This window comes from Macrobrachium rosenbergii, chromosome 9, assembly GCF_040412425.1.
Source record: "Macrobrachium rosenbergii isolate ZJJX-2024 chromosome 9, ASM4041242v1, whole genome shotgun sequence".
NCBI classification, from domain to species: domain Eukaryota; kingdom Metazoa; phylum Arthropoda; class Malacostraca; order Decapoda; family Palaemonidae; genus Macrobrachium; species Macrobrachium rosenbergii.
The window spans coordinates 34444058-34468128 of record NC_089749.1 but is presented as its reverse complement, the minus strand read 5'-3'; the positions used below and the strand labels follow the sequence as shown (position 1 = coordinate 34468128).

Genomic DNA, 24071 nt, shown 5'->3' with positions numbered 1-24071 from the left:
GAAACAGTAACAGTAAAAAGAGGGCATAGTGTGTCACTGCTATAGACCCTGAGTACCTAAAAGAGGTACGAGGAGACTGGGAATGAACCATCCGTGTCTGAGGAGACAGCAACTGCATACACAGCTCCCAAACACTCCTAAAATACTTGTGGGGAGGTAAAAGGAAAGGGATTGAGAATGGCAGAGTAACACCTAAGGAGAACAACTCAAGCCTGATGTGTAAGCATGGCATGGTGCCAAAGGTAACTGAAATCCAGAGTGAGCAGACTAATTATGTTCATATGCTTGATCCCAGCTGTGTGAATAAACCTCCAGCACATCAGAAAATTATGTGAAAAAGGACTGGAAGAACCAGGACATCTGACAGGAAGAGAGCGCCTAGTTCCATAAGAGTGCCCTTAAAAAGCCAATGAAGCACTTTTCAAGAGAGGCATTGCAAAATGTGGGTTAGAAGTAACCAGAAAACCTGAAGATGATCCTGGATAGGGATCTCCAGGAGTCCACAGCCTCCTGGAAGGCCTCGGAGAAACATAATTAGATCACAACTAAATCACTTACCCATTTCCTAGCTAAACTCTGTTTGCCCTTGCTGCATGCATCCTTTGGTGACTTAGCACCAAACTGCACTGACTTGTGCCAGGTTGATTAGAGGAAGGAGACAACGGGCATGCACCACTTCCTATCCCAGATATACCCCACATCCGCATACCTCCAATAATGGGGGAGCATCACAGCGTGTGGATAAGGTATGGCTAATAGGGAGGGAGGGCCTTGGCTCTTCCTCTGATGCAAGGGGGAACACAAAAAACACAATTCATCTGGTCTGGCAATGAAGCAAGTATAGCAGTGGTAAACTCCATAAACTTTTTTTTATTAAAATCCTAAGAATTGCTATATCAGATTTCCCAAATCTCAAATCCTAAATGATACAGGGGTAAACTCCATAAACTTTTTTGACTGTAATCCTAAGAATTACTGCATCAGATTCTAATTTCCAAAACCTTATATCCTGAATGATGCAAGGGTAAAATCCATAAACTTTTTTGACTATCCTATAAATTTTTGCAGCATCAGATTCTATTTCCTAAACCTCTTTTCCTGAATGATACAGGGGTAAACTCCATAAACTTGTTTGACTGTTATCCTGAGAATTGCTAAACATCAGATTCTAATATCCAAAACCTCTTATCCTGAGTGATACAGAGAGCTTAAGTGGTGAAGAAAAACATCTAGAAGGAGAAGGATTACTAGGTACACTGCAAGAAAAATAGCAAAAACTGGAAGTGCTCTTACTTCTATTATTACTTCCCACCCAAGCTTTAGAAGAATCAGTTTGCTGTCTTTTCTTAGTCTTGTCAGCTTCTCGTCTCTTTTCATACTTGAAATAATTATTCATAACATCATGTGGTCAATCAGCACATTGACTGCAACCATCATAGAAAAAGCACTCGTTGCTGCTAAATTGTATGCACAGGTCATGACCATCATAGGCTTAAGTGTAAAAACGTGAGTTACACTTTCTCACCTTACATATCCTATGCACTTTGTCATTAACTTATACATAACAGACCAAACCAAATCCAACAAAATTATCCAAATCAGCAACAAGAATATGTCAACACTTTCCAAATACATCCTCGTAGGCCACTGACAGAGAAAAATTGAATGGAAAACAACAGACACGAACAAGCAGTTCACCTGAAAAGGATGGGTCATAGATGGTTCAAACTAAATGATTATATTAATATTTTAGTTTTCATCCCCTATCACCTTCCAGCCTTGTGGGGAATACAGCTTTCAAAATAGAGAGGTAAGATTAATTTTATTCTAAATACCAATACTGTAAAAGATGTACAAAAAACAAATCACTGCATTCATTAATCAAGACTATTACTTTTAACACTGATATAACTATCACCTTGGTGGTTTATGTTAATGCAAGGGTTTGTTCTTGCATAAGTAAACATTTTTACACTAAGTTCCTACCAAAGATTTGGTACCAGTTTACATTAAAGCATGCAAAATTGTGAATACATAACATATGACTCTTCATAAGTTGTTTATACTTTCAATTACAGTAATCCTTCAGTTATAAGGATCATCATTATCTGGAACTGAACATTATCCAGACACAACTGGATCCCAGGGACCAAGGCCCAGAGAAATATGATACAAATTCATTTTTAAAAATTTGAAAAAACACTCTTCGATGGCTAGCAATGTTGCAAGGCCTCAGGAAAATGTTGGTAACACTGCTTAACTCAGAGAGAGAGAGAGTATACCTTAGTTTAACCAGACCACTGAGCTGATTAACAGCTCTCCTAGGGCTGGCCTGAAGGATTAGACTTATTTTACGTGGCTAAGAACGTTGGTTACCTAGCAATGGGACCTACAGCTTATTGTGGAATCCGAACCACATTGTAGCGAGAAATGAATTTCTATCACCAGAAATAAATTCCTCTAATTCTTCACTGGCCAGCCGGAGAATAGAACGCAGGCCCAGCAAAGTGCTAGCCGAGAACGATATCAACTCGTCCAACGAGGAACTTGCTTAAACTCAGATACAGACAGACTGAGAAAGGGTTTGGGGGTGTGGGAAGCCTGGAGAAGTTTCCAAGGTTGGGAGGGGGTGGCATCAGATGGCTGGGCACCGTGGATGAGGAGGGCAGTTAGGTTGTGTAGAGAAATTCACTCACAGAAGGGGTTGTTTTGGAAGGTGGGTGTAGCTGGGTGGCAGTTCCCCTCGCTGGGAGGGGGTGGGGATGCAGTGTTGTTGGATGGGTTATGAGGGCTAAGTAGACACCTGACTTGATGGAGCTTTTTCTGTTTCGTGTTTTTATGTTTATGATACTTTCATTCGTATTTTATTAAAGGATCTGTACAGTACTGAGAGAGAGAGAGAGAGAGAGAGAGAGAGAGAGAGAGAGAGAGAGAGAGAGAGAGAGAGAGAGAGAGAGAGAGAGAGAAACAAATAAGGTATACTTACACTGAACCCTATAGAGTATAACACACACACATACCTTCACTTTTTTATTTATATTTTACACTATTCTCGTTTATATTTCTACTGTATTTTCTCATTTTTTATTTTTACAAATCACAAGATAAATTCAATTTGTGCATAGGGTAAGTACATATGCACACACTCATTCACTGGCATTTGTGAACTTCCTAAAGCTTCTTTAGTTTTGTGTTTTTATGCTTGATTTTTTAATGTACAGTACTGTAACAAAGGAAAAAACAAAGCAGAGATGCTGAGGAGAGAGAGAGAGAGAGAGAGAGAGAGAGAGAGAGAGAGAGAGAGAGAGAGAGAGAGAGAGAGAGAGAGAGAAACAAATATTAAAGTATCGCTTACACTGAAGCCTACACGGTAACACACACTCCTTCACTTTTTTATTTGTATTTTATGGTATTCTCATTTATATTTTTACTGTATTTTCTTGTTTCTTATTGTTCCAAACCAAAAGATAAATGCAATCGTATGCGTAAGGTATGTAAATATGCACACACTCATTCATTGGTGTTGGTGAACTTGCTAAAGCTTGTTTGGTTTCGTGTTTTTATGCTTCACCACTTAATGTCTCCTGGGAGTCACAGGAAGAAAATGCCGATCTTGAAAACACAGTTGAGCTGGTGGAGGGGGAGGAGGACCTTTATCCACCTCACAAATTTTTAATCCGTTCGGCTATTGTAAGCACGACGAGCTGCGCACATAGGTGTCATGGTGATGGTTGACGTGGTGGAAGTGGCAGCTGCGTGGGTCGTCACAGGAGCACCGGACAGACGAGAGATCAAGCCCTCCAACGATGGAATGCCAGGTAGACTGAGGTGCAGCCAGGTAGGTGTGGGGTCAGTAACCTGCCCATCGAGAGAAGCCTCCACTGCCAAACCTGAAAGCAAAGTCGGGTCAAAAGAGGAAGCCTCTACTCACTCTGGGGGAAAAAATTCCCCCCGGGAGCGAGGAGAGGCCCCAGAGAGGATGTCTTGATCGTCCACTCCCTGGCGGCCTTCCACACCCATAGGAGAGGCAGCAAGAAGGGGAAGCTTGCTTGGCGGGGTGGGGGACGATCCCAATGGGTTAGTGTTCCCCCCAATGGGTTAGCCACCAAGGGAGTCATCAGGGGCGTATAACCCTCAGATGACGCCTTGGTGGGCTTCCTTGGGTATTTTCTCCCCCCGCCTCAAGCTTCGCCCACTGCTCAGCAGACCAGGAACAACACTCCAAGCAAGGAGAGTTATGAGTACACACAAGTCCCCTGCAGGTGGAGCAAAGGACGTGTGGGTCCATATCAATATGCGAGTGGAAGCTATTGCACTTCTTCCATCCTACCCCAGGACATACACGCTGGGGAAAGGAGGGCCTACGGGGCTTATAGACATTCATTATCAACCAAAAAACAAAAAAGATCCCACCAGGAAAACAGCTCAACAGCAGTCAGGGCAGAGAATGAGAAACATGTCTACAGCACACAACGGCCGAAAGCAAATTGGAATGTTTACATCCGGGCAGGCAGTACTCCCATCTCCCGGATGGTAGTTAACTGCCTAGCCACCTTGTTCGAAAGTTCAACAGCTGTTTCCAGCTTTGCTGAAAGTAAGTCCTAATGTAAAGGACCGACGGTTTGTAAATCGTGTTGGAACAAATGGGTATGCATCACAGGCCGAGTTAAATCGAGAAGATAGAAATAAGAAGGAATATATTAAGAGTGATTGTAAGAAGATAATCAGGGAAGGGGCTAAAGGAACAGGTTTTTCTTCTTCCTCATGTTCTTTGCAAAAATACTTACTAGCAGCATAAATGCCCAGAATAAAATTTGAATGTAAACATCAAGAAAAATTATGCACTACATATTAAAAACCAACTTATGAACAAACCAAGATACAGTAGAACCAGCCGTTCAGAACGTAACTTGTTCGCAAGTAGTGTAGTGTCTTTTTATTTGTGTAAAATGTACTTTGCAGAAAATTACAAAATTGTTTGTGTAAACTATCATGTATTGCTTATTGAAGAAAATGACATTTTCATAATAAGATTAAGTTTTATATATACTTAACAAGTAATTACATAGCTAACAGATCTACCTTGCATGGCAACTTTTTTAATTTAGCAGTAATGCTTCTTTTGTTTGTTTGATCACACATAGGTGATAGCCCCACCCACAACCGGGGAAATCAGGAACAACCTGGCAGCCATTATCAAATTTGTTTGTGCCCTCATGTCCATAAGAAGGAAGGAGGGTGGGCTCTGATTCTGTAATTACTTGATAAATATACACTATATAAAACTTAAATTTTATTAAGAAAATATAATTTTCATATAAGTAACTTACCAAGAAATTACATAGCTGAATCCCACATTGATTGGAGGTGGGATACATGGATGTAGTCTACTCCAAAACATTAAAGCATGATAATGAATTTGAAATAGAAAAATCTGCCAGTATTGTATGCAATACTTGTTGTTTCCTTACCTGGTACACAGCTACTGCAGATGAATACTGCCTCTGGTTTGTGTTAATCTTAACCCGTAGTGGTGCGGCTGTAGAGACGTGCAGCGCCTCTACTTAAGTGGGAGCTTTGTAGTGGATGATATGCCTGATGGCTAACAAAGCATACAATAAGGTAACCTTGCCCTGGGAGCAGTACCAACATTAAAAACCAGACAACACTGTCACCTACTCTGAAAAAACTGTTAAAAACCTCAACCTATCCACTAAGACTGGTGGATACTCCAGGTACCTTTACTCCCAGGGTCCCCAAAACTCAAAAAGATAGTGGAAGAAAGAGAGTGCTTCCTTTGAATCTTCATCCAATACCATGCCAGCCACCAATAATGGTCCCAAGGTACTGCAATCATTAAATACTGTCTCTATTTCCTTCTACTAGTGAGAAGAGAAAATGGACCAGCACCTCCAGTAGGTAGACTGGATAATGGAGGTCAAGGACATGTTATGTTTAAAAGCCAAGGAAGTAGACACCACTCTGATACAGTGTGCTCTCACTTTACAGTTTGGTAAAATGTCCTCCTGAATCTGGGAGTGTGCTTCTCTAATTAAATCTCTTAAGAAAAACAACAAGGCGTTCTTTGAAAGAGGATGAGATGGGTTCCTTACTGAACACCCAAGATTACTAAGCAGGCCCTTGATCGTTTCTGTCCTATTAAGGTAGTATTTCAATATTCTACCTGGACATAGTACCCTCTCTTCCTCCTCCGGACCAAGAATTTCCATCAGTTCTTCACAGTGAATGAACGAGGTCAGGGCTTGGACGGGTCCTCATTCATGGCCAGAAAGCCTAAGGTGAAGGAGGAAATGGCATCCCTTTGAGAAAAGCCCACTCTTTTGTCAACAGCTTCTACTTCGCTGGTGCGCTCAGCCGTAGCTAAGGCAAAGAGGAAGAGAGTTTTACGCGTCAGATTCCAAAGAAAAGCAGACCGCAGGGGCTCAAAAGACGGGCTCGTCAGCCATTTCAGGACCACATCCAGATTCCAGGAGACCAAAGTGTTATCTCTTTTGTGTTCCACTGTATCCAACGACTTTACCAGGTCTTCAATGTCAGAGATTGATAAGAGATCCAGGTCTCTATGCTTGAAAATCGAGCCAAGCATTGCCTGATAGCCTTTAATGCTAGAGGAAGACAAGTTCTTTGCACTCCTCAGAAAAAAAGAGAAAATCTGCAATTTGTGTTAAATTGGTCTCAGAAGATGGGACATTGTGGATGTGGCACACTGTCAAAGGACTGACCACTTGGCATGATAGCTGAAGCTAGAAGACTTCCTTCTGCATTTTGCAATAGTCTCTGAAGCTTCCCTTGAAAAACCCTTCATTCTGACAAGCTTACATACAGACTGGAGCCTGTTAGAGCAAGAGTGGGCAACCCCAGGTGGTGTCTTATGAAGTGGGGTTGTCTGAGTAGTGATACTTTTTGGGGAAGCAGTCTTAGGTAGTCCACCAACAGACGTAGGAGGTGTGGGAACCACTCCCTCAGAGGCCAAAATGGAGCTATGAGGGTCAAGGTCACATTGTGGTGTGTCTCAAACTTGTTCAGTACTCCCCTGATCATGCTGAAGGGTGGGAAGGCTTCACGGCTAGCCGGGTAGCGTATGCCAAAGGTGAAGCAGGTTCTGGGTGAATCTTCTCTACCGAGTAAAAAAGGAGACAGGTGGTCATCCAGAAGCAGAGGGAACTTTCATAAGCAAGTACATAATCTGGGCCAACTGTTGTTTTTATATGAAATAGAACAATTTATCATAATATAGCTTATAACATAAATAATAGGACAAAAAGGCGATGGGTGCCTAGAGCGCGGGCACTGAGCACTCAGGTGGGGGTGCCTGGTGCTTAAGAGCGGGTGCCACAGGGTGCTTGGGAGTGGGCGCTGGGCGCTTAGGTGAGATGGTCTCTGGACTGTTCCAGGGAGACAGGTAGGCACTGATGGACAGGGGCAGGAACAGAGGGGACCAAGGAGAAACCACAAGATGGCCTAGGATTGCACGGAGTCTGCTCATACTGACTGATAGACATAGTGTCTGGGCGCTGGCCATGGTCTTCAGAAGGGCGCTTTAGGGGCTGGGAACAGTCCAGAAAATGTCTGTGTAGTTTCTTGTCCATCCCGCATTTGTCTGTAGAGCTGGAGGACAACGGAGGTATCTCCTTGGACAAGCCTTTCCAGTTATAACAGGCAACTACCCATGGCAAACCCCATCAGCCTCCTTTGGAATTTGGTATATCTTCTCCCAGGTTTGGGGGAGCAGGACAGGGACCTCAGTCCAAGAGAACCGACGGGACAGGTAGCCACCTCCTCCACTTCACTGTCACTATCACTCCTCTGTAAACATCTCCTTTATCACCATTTTAAGAGTCTTCCCATCAGCAACAGTACTTACTACTAGATTAAGCTTTTTATCAAATCTAGACTCGAGACTGGTGATGGCATTAGGATCGGGAGCATGGGAACCGGGCAGGGGAGGAGAAGTTTGTCAGGTAGGAGGGCAAGCACAGTAGTAATAGGAGTAGAAGGGAGAGTAACAGAGCTAACCTCTAAACTAGCTTTTGGTGTAGGCTAGTCTCTAAACTATAAAAGCATTTTTCAGCTTTAGAAGCCACTTTACTCTTTCTATCTCTCTCTTTACATGTTAATGAACATTACATTCTTGCCCGCTATACCTAGATCGTATGAGGAAAGTAACAAGCTTTAGTAAGTATCGACTTGCAGCCTAACTTGGCCAGTAGTGAATTCTGACATAATTCTAATCATTCACCGAAAATTAGTAAAATCTACAAAAAATAAATTGCCTAGGCACTGTTTAGAATAAACACAACCAAAACAAAACTATTGTACTTCGCCAAAGATGATGAACTACAGGTAATCCAAAAAAAAAAAAAGCTGCTGCAAATGGCGTGATATGTTTACATAACCACCAGCAGAAACAAATTGAATATGGCTGCTGGTTATTCTTTCTTTCCCTGGTAGTGGGCGGGGTGTCAACTACATAATAAACAAAAGAAGTGCTACCGTGAAATTCAAAAGAGTTACCACGTAAGGTTGATACATTAGCTATGTAATTAACTGGTAAGTTACTTATAGGAAATAAGATTCACGAATGGCTTGTGTTGGGAGGACTTTATCAAAACGTTGAAGTGGCACAGAGCTGTTGTGTTTAATGGGTATAAAATAGATTGAGATACTTGGGGTTTGTGATGTGAGAAGGGGCACAGCAATCAGTAAGAGGTGGCCGACATGGAGATGGCTGGATGCTGACAGATGGTACAGGCAGTCCTCAGTTAACGGCGGGCTCGGTTAACAGCGATCCGGTTTTATGGGGCTTGTCTAGTGACGAAAATCGGCAATTTTTGGCGCCGAAAATCACCAATTCCTCCTTATCGGCACTGATAATTGGGTATTGGCGGCAATACATACCTAACAGAGGCGCTGATAACCGAAAATCGGAGCTTTTTGGTGCCGATAACCAAAAATCAGCACTTTTTGGCGCCGATAACCCCTGAAAATCGCAGAAAAAGCGCCGAAATCGGCGATTTTCGGTTATCGTCACACCCTCAGAAATGGAACCCGGCCGATAACTGGGGACTGCCTGTAATGGCAAGATCATGGTGAAAGGTTTCAAAGTAAATGACAACTGGGACCAAATGGCAATTCGTGCAGTGCATAAGACAGAAGAAAGCTGAGAAAACTTAGTACAGAACCAAACGTATACAGGGAAACTCTGATGTAAGAATATTATAGAAAGAGGAAGAAAATACAAAAAAAGGCAGAAACAAATCAAACAAAAAAATGGTAAGCTCTCACACAAAATTTAACACATAACATTTGGACTAAAAATACCATTCACATGATCACAGATTTTTAAAGAGAGGGAATCTTACATCAGTATCTGTTGGCTACAACAATAGCGGTCAAAATTTTTTTATGGAAGCAAACTTCAGCGGGAATCCATTAGCTACTGAGTGGACGAACTAATCAATATGTAGGTTAGGTCCCTCCTTCTGCAGCAGCTAATGAGTCCATCTGAACTTTGAATTTTTTTTAGCCTTCCACAAAGTTATGGCAATTGTAAAGAAAGGTTTGTTTTGTGCAAGAACACAATCATTTGTTATCAAACAAATCTGCTGAATCATCCTAATTATTTGCACAAAAAATGCCAGGACACTGACTCTCTCCAGAGATGTAGGATCCAGTCTATGTATGTAAATTTGTATATATACTGTATAAATTTTTATCTTAATTTTTGTATACAAAACTGTTTTCAATGGAAGGAACATTATATAAATTTTGGAAACTGAAACAGAATTTCAAAGACTAAAAGTAGAAGGAAAGAAAAAGTCAAATAAGCATAAAATTTGGGGTAGCTGATCTCTATACATACTTTTCCTTGTGTGGAGTTTTGGCACCTTGGAAGCCCCCTAGATACTGGTGACAGCGAAGTGGTTTTTCTGTCTGCTTCTTTGTTCTTGGTTTAAAACCTTCAATATGACCAGGTTTAGTATCCACTGCAAATGTCACTGGTACAACAGCTATAGTAGTAAAAACAAAAGAGAGAGAAAGGGGCCTGATGAGCCATAAGATGTATTGCAGTTGCTTCACAAAATAAAATACACTTTCAGCTATAAGCTAAATTGAATGAAATGTGGGTCTAAACTAAACAATACACAAAACTTCATTGTTAACTTATAGTTGGTTTCAGCTCATCTTTCCACCCCTGAGTGCTGATGTGGCACCTGGGAATGTGTGACTTATGATTGGCTGAAAATCACCGTTTCCGATATTGTTGGCTAACTGTGATAAATATTCCAACTATTTCTTCCGTACCATATTTGAATATCTATATACTGTATACAAGAACCCTCACACCTTATTTAAGTCATAAATATGCCGATTTGTATTGATAGTATATCTACATACGCATAAGAAAGAAGAGCTTGTATCTAATCATATCAAATGCAAATGAATGATGGGCTTTCAATAATTATGTTTTATCCCACTGGGTATATAGCCCAGGCTATGCATAGACTTATGCCCACAAACTGTTCAGATTACAAGATTTCCTTATCATTCAAGCTTTATTCTACATACAATTTCACCGCATGAATATAAAAATAACTTTACATATTATGATACCAAAGTTACGTCCATGTCTTTAATTATGTTAATCATTAGAACACAAAGCACTGACAAGCAAATTTATAGGTCTATGCTATTGATCTGCCAAATATTTGATTTCACTAGACTTCTTTTAAGCACACTTTCATTTCAAATCAGTCAAAATTACTTCCTCATTGTAACCAATATCTATTCATCTTAAAGTGTTTTTCCAATGCCTTACATTTAAAAAATGAAAAGAAAATGTCTAGGCTAGCCTTTTATATCATATAGATGTCATCCCCACACAAACAATGACAGGAACTCAATGACATTTAACATTTTTTTGTTTGATAAGTTATTTTACAAAATACTCCTGAAATTGCCCAGTCACTGAGCTATTATAATGATTTTTAAGCTAAAGAAAAAATTATGTACAGTCGACCCCTGGTATTCGCTGTGTATGCTAAAATCCGAAATAGCTAAAATCCAAGAAAACCTGACACCCCTTATACAGTAACTGCCTATTTTGATAGTTCAAAACACTAACAACCCATCTAAAAATGCTTATACCTGAATATTTTAATAGTCTTATCACAAAAAGTGCATTCAGTCATGAAAATGATAAGATAATACAGTAACTTGTGAATATTTCTCTATGAAAAACACCGTGAATAGGCGAATTTTCCCCAAATAATGTGTACATATGTTCCACAGAGAAAAATGCGAATAGGTGAAGCTGTGAATCTGGACCGTGAATAGGCAATATTCTGACAAGAAAACGGCAATGGCATTGCCATGCATTGCATGAAATTTCCCATCATCCAGCCTGTTCCAGAGGCTGTTCCTTTCATACCATTTTGAATATTACCCAGAACATGTAATTTACATTCAAGAAATTATGGCACTCGCATAGCTAGATGTATTTTTTACCTACAGTGAGCTAAAGACATAATTACTGGAAGACCACTGTTCATTTGTTTGATCTGCATAGACTAGTTGATACATGCTCATCTTTTGTGTACATGGATTGTTATATTATCGATATACATTGGTCTGTTTATGATCTAAATAAGTGTGAGAGTTCTTTACTTATAATAAGCATTCACATATATTACTGAAGAAATAGCTTGCGACTTTATCTTAGTTAGTCTATGATATCGGAAGCACTGAGAGTGGACAGATGGAATTAAATAGACTACAGTATGTATGAACTAAAATCAAACAAGCACTTACGTTTCTTTTCAGACTCATCACCAACATCTATAAACATCAGTTCTTGATCTTCCCTCTCCTCCAAAGGACCCCTGTAGATAAAAATATAGTACAGTAAAAGACCATCATGTCGAAAGGCCTAGCACCACTCCATTGTTTCACTTTCACTTCGTGGCATTTGCCTTTATATATATATATATATATATATATATATATATATATATATATATATATATATATATATATATATATATATATATATATATATATATATATATATATATATATATATATATATATATATATATATATATATATATATATATATATATATATATATATATATATATATATATATATATATATATATATATATATATATATATATATATATATATATATATATATATATATATATATATATATATATATATATATATATATATATATATATATATATATATATATATATATATATATATATATATATATATATATATATATATATATATATATATATATATATATATATATATATATATATATATATATATATATATATATATATATATATATATATATATATATATATATATATATATATATATATATATATATATATATATATATATATATATATATATATATATATATATATATATATATATATATATATATATATATATATATATATATATATATATATATATATATATATATATATATATATATATATATATATATATATATATATATATATATATATATATATATATATATATATATATATATATATATATATATATATATATATATATATATATATATATATATATATATATATATATATATATATATATATATATATATATATATATATATATATATATATATATATATATATATATATATATATATATATATATATATATATATATATATATATATATATATATATATATATATATATATATATATATATATATATATATATATATATATATATATATATATATATATATATATATATATATATATATATATATATATATATATATATATATATATATATATATATATATATATATATATATATATATATATATATATATATATATATATATATATATATATATATATATCATATATATATATATATATATATATATATATAGTATATGAAATATATCTACCTTCTATAATCTAACAGTTTAACATCTTTCTTTAGTAGGAATCTAATGATATTTTGGTATACTGTATAAGAAAGGTAAGTTATATGAAGTACATACCACTTTCCATGACCTAAGTATGTCTACAAATAATTTATTAATATTTTTTCATCTGTATTGCACCTCTCAAAGTTATTGCTAAATTCTATTCCTGAGATTAAAACTTGAGCACAATACTTTTACAAAGAAATCTATGGGTCATATCACATATGTCCTCTAAATATACCTAATCTAATTACTTTTTTTCCATTCTATAAACTGTCCAACATTTATAATAAAGTTATATGATAGTTTATCATTATTTATGTTACTATCATCAGCAATTATTTTATTTTTAATTAAATTTTATGTTTCTGAATCTAGTGCCAAGTTTAAAAATACTAACAAGACTATCATCATTATGCAAATTCTTCACTTTTATTACCTTACTGAAAATGACATTTACATCAGATAGTTTTAATAATGCAAGTACATGTGCAAATTGTTTGAAGAAACAATTGTTAGCTAAAAATCCACGGAATGTTCATCATACAGTCTGTTTAAGCATTATTTTTTTTCTTACATTATGCTTGAACTAAACATCCAAGTCAATACAGTTTATAGACTCCTTTGGTTATGCATATCATTATAATTTGCACAAACAACATTTTTATACGGTTCTTTCATAGATCTGGGCAATGAGGGAAAAACAAAACTTGGACAGCATCTTAAAAGTCCATATTTAAATGGCCCAGTCATGTAAAATCACAATTTTAAAAGTAAATTGTATTTTTTCTAACTATACAAACCTGAGGTCCTTTACATTAGGAATTACCTGTACTTTCAGCGTAGGCTGGAAACGGCCGTTCAACTTTCGAACACGGTGGTTAGGCAGTTAACTACTATCCGGGAGGCGGGAGTACTGCCTGCCCGGATGTAAAATTCCAATTTGCCTTTCTGCCCTGGTATCAGATTGAGGGGTGTGATTTGTTAGTTAATCATTATCCTTCTGACATTGAGACCGGCTTCAGTGATGAAATGATTCCCTTTGCATCCTATGCTGCAGCAAATATCCATGATTTCCGTAGCAGAAAGAAAACCAAGAGTGTAGCACTGAATTGATTATATATCGAATGCTCTTGCAACACGAGTTGAAAGAAGTCTTTCCGAATGTTGAAATAGCATACCGCTTGTATCTGTGTCTCATGATGTCAAACTGCAGTGGAGAGCGTAGCTTTTCAAAGCTTAGACTGATACAGAATGAAACACGATCAAAAATGAAGGAACAGCGTCTAAACATGCGGTCACTCATGTATATAGAGACCAGTATTTTGCGAGAGTTAAACTTTCAAGATTTAGTGAGAGATTTTGCAAACCAGAAAGCTAGGAAAGTGAAGTTCCTTAAGTAGGCATTAACTTGCACCTGGAAAGTTGACTTTTATTTCCTTACTGTTCACAATTTTATTTGTTTGTATTTAAGGAAAATACAATAGCAACAATCAAATAACAGTATTTTTTCACATTGAATCTGTTATGGAAATATATAGAATAAATATTAGTATTTTCATAGAAACATGAGACCAGAGTTTATAAAATGTAAGTGATGCCATCGATTTTCTGTAACTACTTACCTACGACATTGGCAATACTCGTCTCATGTAAATTATACAATCAATATATGAATTGTTCAATCTAATATTTTCATTGTTTTTCTGTTGCTCAACTCTGTAATGGAATTACCTCTTTTTTAATACAGTATGATACAACATAATAGGTCAATCGTTTTAATATAAATTATAAATGCAGGACCTGCCAAACCATGACACTAACTACTACTGTTCATATCGAAACATGTACTAAAACAAAATATGATAAATGTGTACGTGTCTGTTAAAAAGGCCCCTGACCTGAAGTAGCCTCGGGGCCCAAGCACTGCTAGTCCGCGCCTGGCATGAGGTGGGCATGAAATGTAATGTAAAGGACCTTGGGTTTGTATAGTTAGGAAAAATACAATTTACTTTTAAAAACTGTGATTTGTTCCGACACGATATACAAACCATCGGTCCTTTACATTAGGAAGACTCACTGGTTGGAAGGAGGAATCTGAGTGAGTCTCTATGAACTGACTGGAGTTCACCACACCTTGTCTTCCCTTCCTGGTCGATACAGTGATTACGGGAAAACTGCCTCTGACAAAATGATCGGGTTATAAGAAACTCAGGATCAATTGTCAGACTTCTGGGTCCCTTTGCATGAAAGAGGAATCGTCAGTTCATGCAAAGTAGGCTAGGAAGAACTTGGAGTTGGGTTTGTCTTATTATCATGGGGTTGCTTCTATAAACCTAAGCGGAAAATAGAACGGGAGCTCCTGTTGGGTGCTTACCTGCATCGACCGCCAGATCCAGCATATAACGGCATGTCAGCTCTCTGCCCATGGGAAGAGCGCCAGGATGGGGGAGGAAGAGGAGAGGCCAGTCACTCCACATTCATTCTCCCAATCACAACCGTACATCTTACGCGAGATGCAACCTGTCCTGTTAGAGGAGCTGGGTAAGCTACACAACTTGTTGGGCAGCCACCACAGGACCCAAGGAAAAAGTGTCCAAGGACTTGTGAGCAACATCCCAGAGGTAGAAGGAGGTGAAGATGGTCTGTTGGAACCACATGCCTGCCTTCAACACCTGCAGAACTGACATGTTCTTCCGGAATGCGAGGGACGGGCCAATGTTGGGACTTCATGAGGTCTCGGACGAAGCGTACCGGTGTCGTCTTCTCCAGCAGCAGAATACGTTCTCCTTATCATCTCACAAAGCCAGAAAGAGATCGTGTTCTTGGACACTTTTTTCTCAGTCGAGCCAGTACTAATGAAGAGTCATCGACACTCAGGTCAGAGACGTCGAGTCCTCTTCAGATAGTGCCGCAGCACTCTAACAGGACACAGTAGCACCTCATCTGGTTCATTACCTACAAAGTCCTCTAGGGACAGGGGCCTGAGATCCCTGGGTGGGCGAGACCTTTCGAAGCATCTCAACAGTAGGGAAATCTCGAAGGAGGAAAAGATGTCTACTCCTTTCAGCTGCAAGGCTAGGCCTAGAGCGGTGCGGAAGCCTTTTACAGCTGAACCAGAGAGAAGCTTCTCTCGGTGAAGGAGGAAGTCAGCGACCTCCTGAACGGTAGCTGCGACTGGAGAGATATCCCATCCACGACACCAACCACAGAAGACGGACCACTTCACCTGGTATACTGCTTCGGAGGATTGTCTGAGGTACCCTGCCATCTCCATTGCTGCATGACGCGAAAAGCCTCTCGCTCGCAGGAGATGGTGGATAACCTCCAGCCGTGAAGACACAGGGACTGCACTGCCTGGTGGTACTGCTCCATGTGGGGTTGACATAGCAGGTTGGGCGAGCTTGCCTCCCCTGAGCCAGGCTGGCGGCGCGAACGCGGCCGGAGACTGGGAGGAGTCGAGCGAGTGGCTGGCTGGCGCAAACTTGCACTGCCCTCTGGACACGCCCCAGTCTTCTTCGAGGTTGAAACCTCTCGGGAAGACTGAGCAGGGGACCTCTTCTCTGCTTCTCCAGACGTCTGGAACTGAGGGACCAGTGCACCTTCCTGGGAACCTGGCTTGGTACTAGAAGAAGCACCAGCAGGAAGAGTTGGGGCACCTGCATGCCTGGACTCTTTCTCTCGTCCCACGCCTGAGTCCGTACAGAGAGAGGTTTCTCCCGTGCCAGACTCGGGTACTCGGGCATCCTTAGAGACCCGGGTACACAGAGCGACTCGTGAGCAAGTGTCCAACACGGACCCGCTGGCCTTACAGGCAGGCTTCTTTGGCGCAGCGGGGGGAGTGCAAACCGTGGTCTGCACGCCGTCGGCTCCCGATACGACTGACCTGGGGATCAACGCAGCGGTTCCCTGATCCATGGATTGGGAAGAGCCAAAGAGAGAACCCACTGCCTTCCCTATGGAAGGAGGCAGTCCCTTAGAGGTCTCGGTGCGAGACTTCTTTTTTGGGGGGGGGAGGCAGGCTTCTTCTTCCTTGGCTGAGGAGCCTCGGAAGAAGAGGAGGAAGAAGAGGCAGCAGACTACGACGAAGACAAAGACAAAGACGAAGGCGACAGAACCTTCCTCGATCTCTTCTCCAACTTCTTTGCCATCTTCCTCAGGATCGTAATCAGGTCCCCAAACCACGGAGGAGCAGCAGAAGGCATAGGAGCAACCAGGGGGCCATGGAAGCAGGCGCAACCTGGGAAGCAGAGACGGTGCTTGAGCCAGCAGCTACTGGGGCACATGCAGCAGCGCGGGAGCCAGGACAGTCCAGGGTTGAAGCCAGGGTCGGAGGCACGGGTGGCACATGGAGAGCCAGGCTGGGCCGAGTGTCAGGGAAGCGAGGAGACGGAACCATGGTCAATAATGAGTGTGGGTCAGCAACAGGAGCAGATATAGTCATGAAAGGCACCAAAGACGTCACCATGTGCGAGGGGCCAGGCAGGGACAACAGGGCCAGGAACCCAGGAGGCAGCAGCACAGAGTGGAATGTGGTAGGAGCAGCCAAAACCTGGGTTTCGAGGTGCGAGGCCACCGTCACAGGCAGCTTGCTGAATGACGACATGGTGACAGTCGTGGTGGTGGAAGCGGTGTCTGTGTGGGTTGTCACCGGAGCGCCAGACAAATGTGACACCAGACCCTCCAGTGGCAGAACGCCAGGCAGACCCAGGTGCAGCCAGGCAGATGTTAGATCGGGTACCTGGCCAACAGAGGGCGCTTCCACCCCGAAACCTGAGGACAAAGTCGGGTCAAAAAGGGAAGCCTCTACTCACTCCGGGGGAAAAAATTTGCCCCCGGAGCGAGGAGAGACCCCAGAGAGGATGTCCTGAGCAACAGCTCCCCCGCGGCCTTCCACACCCAATGAAAAGAATGAGGAAGGGGAGGGAGAGTCCTCACCCGAGGGAGAGGCAGCAAGAAGGGGAAGCTTGCCAGGAGGGAGAAACGATCCCGACGGATCAGCCACCACAGGAGTCGTCGGGGGCGTGTTACCCTCAGATGATTCCTTGGCGGGCTTCCTACGGTAACGTCTCCTCCCTTCAAACTTCTTCCACTGCTCGGGAGACCAGGAACAACACTCGCTACAAGGCAAAGCGCGTGAACACACAAGTCCCCTGCAAGTGGGGCAGAGGGCGTGTGGGTCCATGTCAATGCTAGATCTAAAAGTATGGCATTTTTTGCCTCCTACCCCAGGACACAAACGCTAAGGGTAGGAGGGTTTCAAGGGCTTATCAGCATTCATACTTAAGAAAAAAGGGAAAGTTCCCACCAGGAAAAGCTCAACAGCAGTCGGGCAAAGAGCAAGAGAAACAACACCCGCAGTCTACGACGGCCGAAAGCAAATTGGAATGTTTACATCCAGACAGGCGGTACTCCCGCCTCCCGAACGGTAGTTAACTACCTAACCACCTTGTTCAAAAGTTCAACGGCCATTTCCAGCCTACGCTGAAAGTAATTCCTAATTTAAAGGACCGACGGTTGGTATATCGTGTCGGAGCAACTAGAAATACTGAATATACTAGTACTTGTGTAATACTCTTCAGGTAACGCATATGCCTGTCTATTAGCATACTGTATACATTATTATTATTATATATAAGTTTTGAGTAAATTATGATATGAAACACTGCAGAATGACAGGTCACAATTCAGCCAGAAAAAAAAAACCTGAAAACCTGCCAAAAATTACATTTTGTGACATCTGATTGAAATGACTTTAGAAACAGTAGTGATACAGATTATTGGCCTTGACCTGTCACTCTACATTCTTGCCTAAAGAATGCGGTTTGGCAGTTTAGAATCCAAAAGCCAAAATATGCATATTTTTGTAAAGCATACAGTTAACATTGGAAGAATTAGTAATTTTGGGAATGCTATCCCACCAACATTCTGAATTCTACCCAATATTTCCCTATTCATTTGATTTTCATATTTTTGCAACAAGCCTACCTTTTCATGTTTTCTTCTGTATAAACAATTTCACATTCTTGACAGGCAGGGCTAAACTTGGTATAGCTACAGACTACTACTGCAGTCTGATTCCTGCCAGCTGCTGATCAAAGTTTAGTCTTTTCTTTGTGTTCATGCAATTTACCATCTTTTTTTATATTTTTACATTCACTCCCAAGGGGCTCATACTAAACTGGTAGTTACTAATTGAGAGGGGTGTGGTAGTTGTCTGCAGAGTAGATCTAAGTAGTAGCTCCGTGGCAGCGATTTCCTTCTAACTTGACTTTTTCTACAGTTTTTTGGTTGCTAATTATGGATTTACCTTCAATTTTTGTTGCACGAATGTAATTAACCTGTAATTAACCCCTGAACTCCATCCAACAAGGAGTTTTCATATGCGATCTTCACGAGACAGAGCACGGGTACGTCTATTTCGAACGGTTCATATCCCGTTCGGCAAGTGCAATAACTTGTTAACGTATGGATACCGGCCTCCCCGGGCCAGTACTAAACATGGCGAAGGGACATTCCATTTGGCCGACAACAAACAAATGCACCGCCAGTATCAGAAGCCCTAAAAGTGTAGCAAACACCAGTTTCCAAGGTAAAAACAAGTGCGGAGCTAATACTTAGAATTACTGTCTGCAGTTTTACCCTAACTTTTAATGTATAACAAAATTGCATAAATTTTGATCTTGTTATATACCAACCTGACTTTTAAACCACAGGTTAAACTGTAGCCTACAACAATTACTCTTGGTACTGATCAACTAGGCTACACTACGTGTAGGACATTCATTATAGTAATATATTTAGCAGATGGTCCGTAACCAACCCATTGTGCTATAAATCAAACTGTACAAAGATGATGACATTTTATTAAAACAGTTAAGAAGGCCCATCATAGGCAGTCTACACCTGTCCCAAGCATTAAGTGAAACACAACAAAATAAACTGGCAAAACCGAAGATTACTAGCCTACCGCGACCTGGTCCCAAACAGTCGGCGACTGTAATATTTCTGACTTTTGCTCATGTTTTTATTTATTTTTTATGCCTTTTCTTTGTCTTAATGATATTTGCAGTCTTTAGTTCATCCCCAAGGAGCTGGTACTAACCACAGTGCCCATTTTGCATGTAAACTGGTAGTTAATAAACCAGAGGGGTGTGGTAGTAGTCTTCAGTTTTGCTTCAGATAAAATGCACTTATAAACTTACCTACGGATATCATAAACATACTGTAAGTGAACTGTTAAATCTGTAACCTAGGTTACAGTATGTCTCTCAAATACTGGATTAGCCTACGGCACTGAGGCCTGCGGTAGAACTATAGTATAATTCCGCAAGGCTCATTACCTCGGAAATTGAGTTTTTCTATAGTATTTTTGTCGCTTATCAAGAATTTACTGTCATCTTTTGGCGGTCAGTTGTGATTAACCTGTAATTAACCTCAGAACTGATATGTTGGTATTATTTTATAAGTTGCCATTAGATGATATGAAACTGAACCCTACATTTTTTAAAAGAGCTCCTCATTCTCGTTATTTTGAACCCCATAAACACTATGTGCAAATGATAAATAAAAAATGTATCAAATCATGACTTATAAGGTACGACAGTACTACCTCTCCCACGCCTCAATAGCTAATATAGGAAAATTATAACCAGTAAACACCACTGCGTTACATTAGGTTGGTATTTTTTGGTTCTTTTAGTGCCCTATCATTTCCCAGCCATTTTTGCATGAAAAACCCAAAATGGTTTTTCATGTAAAAATGGCTGCCTGGGGTCTTATTGGCAACTTATAAAATTTTACCGATATGTTATTGTATGCTGGCCATCCTGGAATGCTATCGTGCATGCGCAGTGTTATAGGGGAACTTTTTGCCAAAGTGGAGTTTCCTTCACCAGGAAAATGGTCCACTAGGTTAGGTTAGTATAATTCCTTTTACAATATTTTTCCTTAGCTAATCCCTTCTTGAACACATGGCTCCTATATGCCTTGCGTATACATGGAACCATTCCAGGGTGGCCATCATTACGATAACGTCCATTCTCTCTCCGTTTTACACCACCCAAAAACCCTCCTTCCCAAAGGGTTCCTGATAGAGATGCGAGGTTAATAATAACTGACCGCCAATAAACAACACCACCTCCTTCATCGGAAACACTAAAAGGGTAATTCTAAGCCGGCTGTCCGTGGTGAATTAGAATACGGCAATTGACGTTTTTCTATGTTATTTTACTTGCTTTACAAGAATTTAAAGTAATATTTTGTCGGCCGGCTGTAACTGATCTGTAATTGACCTTTGAAGACTACACGACTTGAATTACCTAACGCGGGGAAGGCCTAAGCCGGCATCCCACGGCGAGCCCACCACCCCACTCCATAGCTAATACGGCAAAATTGTAACCAGTAAACACTCCTACGGTACGTTAGGTTGGTATTTTTAGGGGTGTTTATTGGTTACAATTTTGCCGTATTAGCTATGGAGGCGGGTGGGGGGCTCGCCGCGGAATGCCGCCTTAGATCTACCACTAAAGGTATGGGAAAACTTAATTTCCAAGGTAAAAAGCCGTGCGGAGTTGTTGTGTTTTACCAAGCCTACTTCTGTTGCAAAATAACATAAGCTACTTTACTTAAGCTTTGATAAGTTCAAGACAAGGCATTTCAGGAAAGGTCTGCTTTGTTTTCGTCTGCTGCAGAACCTGTTCAAGTCGTTCTACACTGGGAACTCTATTTCTATCCCGAATTAAATTAGACAGAAGGTAAGGTTACGTCGGTAGGCCTACGACAGTTTAACCTACGAAGTTAAAAGACAATTTACCCATAACGCTCCTCTCTCCTTTGGTCTTCCAAATGCTCCTCGACATCGTTAATCTGGGTTTTCTTTCGCCATGCCTTCTTTTTGTTTTTACTATATCTCTTTCTTTTGAGTTGGTCTCCCTTATTTACTATAACCTTCACCATGTTGACTGTTCATGCTACGAAAGGATGATCTTGCCAACGTTGAATGCGTTGTACAGCTTGTAAATGCCGAAAATATAATTTCATCCAAGGAGAATGTGCAATTTAAGTATTGCTTCGTAAGTTTCTGTCACGAGGGCTTTGAAAATCTTACAATGTGACGTAATAGTTTTGGATATTCATTTAGTATTAAAGCTTTAATGTTTGATATTACATGTTTTCCTAATTGTCACCATAGCCTGTGAAATACACGGAAGTAGAAGTCATAAAAAGAATCCTAAAATAAGCCTACTTGCAATTCATCACTTATAGATAATTTGAAAGTGATGTAAGTTTGTAATTAATAACATAAACTAATTAAATAACATGGTCGGTATTGAGATTATATATATGTATATATATAGTACATATGAATATACAAAAATTTATTAGAGACGTACTACTTAAAATTTATAAACATGAACTCTGAGAGCCACATGTTATCTTGAACGCTAGAAGTATAAGGGTGCTGGCCATATTTACCATAATTTCTCTTCTTTATTTTCTCGGTTGAAACTAGGAACTTCTCAGGGTACCGTCTACTACTACGACTACTACAAACTACTACTGCTACTACTACTACTACTACTACTAGGAACAGGTGTTTAAAACAACCCTCACACCAAAGAGACTACATTCTATCATAAAACACTTACTGTAGGCCAATAGTTTAGCAAACGTGTCATGTAAGATATAGGGAAAAGCTGCAAGCGGTTTCACGAAGAGGGATAGATAAATTGTATATGCTAGGATACTGTATAAAGAAACTTATTTGTCGTATCAATAGATTTCCAGAAAGCTTTTGACGTCGTGGACAGAAGAAAACTTATCAAGGTCATGATGAAATACAGACTACTACATGTAGAGGTAATAAAAGAGAAATATTTAGAAGGAAACAGGAAAGTTTACACGTGTTTTGTGGATCTTGAAAAGGCATATGACAGGGTATCAAGAAGAGTAGTTTATTGGTTTTTGAGAAAGAGAGGAGTACCAGAGAAGTTGGTAAGGTTAGTGAAGATGATGTACGAAGGGACAAGAGCCAGTGTGCAGACAAAATATGGGGAGACTGAGGCATTCCCTGTGGAGGTTGGCCTCCATCAAGGATCAGATTCTGAGTCCATTCTTGTTCCCGCAGTGCTGCTCGTTTTCCGTTTCAAAAATTCCACCGTTTTCTTCCTAAGGTAAACAAAGGTCAGTACTGAGTACTAAATGGTATGTATATTCGGAGTGATGAAAAATTCAAGGTTTTAAGTATTTTTTTTTATTTCTTGTAGACTAATCTTTGTAGCTTAGTGCGAATGAGAATCATTAATTGCACTGGTTTCTTTGTGGTTCAGTAATTTTACCATATTCATAGGAAATAATAAAAAGTAAAGGTAAAATTATGACTTCAGTTTCATCATCGTCGGAGGAATTAATTATTCTCGACTGGTGTTTATAATACAGAAAGCGGACGGAAAGGTAGCGGGCGACCTGAGGGCCCCCCACCGCGTCCGTACGAGGTTGTGCTTGTTAACATGCATAAAAAGACATATAATGCGTTAAAGAACATGTAAAAGGCAGGTATACATATCGGCGGACAGGCCGTGCAATGATGCATACAATGAGATGCATTCAGAATCTGAAATATCAACAAGTAACATATATTGTAAGAGACGCATCGCACCGATCGCGGTCTCTTTAGAGCACACGTGTGTGTGCGTCATCCTTCGGAGGGACCAAAACAAAAACAAGAGCATCCCATTTTCTCTCAAGGAATGCAACTTCTACCATACAATATTTCCGTCTGTTTCTTCCTAACCATTGTTGTCTCGATTTATGTACAATCACCACTACTTGCATTGCCATGCAAGCATTCTAATCATGTACTCATAATGTTCCACCGAATCTTCTGTATCAAACTGTATGTATGTTTCTGTTTGTGAAGATGCCAAGCATCTCTCCATTTCACATATATTATGCTACTGCATTGTATTCATTAATCTGCCTCGAATCTCATGCAATTGGCCATATGTGGAATTTCCTGGCCTTTCCATTGACATATGTTTTATC

The 24071-nt window shown here is 39.8% G+C and overlaps 1 protein-coding gene across 1 annotated transcript in view; it reads right to left on the bottom strand.

Moving 5' to 3' along the window:
- The window catches only part of LOC136841684 (ribosome biogenesis protein NOP53), a 97420-nt gene extending 75366 nt beyond the window's left edge, over positions 1 to 22054 (bottom strand). The window contains exons 1-3 of the mRNA XM_067108877.1: positions 21841 to 22054; positions 11833 to 11903; positions 9884 to 10031 (exon numbers count right to left, since the gene is read on the bottom strand). Of these exons, the coding sequence (XP_066964978.1) occupies positions 9884 to 10031; positions 11833 to 11903; positions 21841 to 21983 (362 nt within the window). The 5' untranslated portion in view covers positions 21984 to 22054. The remainder of the gene's footprint in view (positions 1 to 9883; positions 10032 to 11832; positions 11904 to 21840) is intronic.
- Positions 22055 to 24071: the final 2017 nt, after the last annotated feature.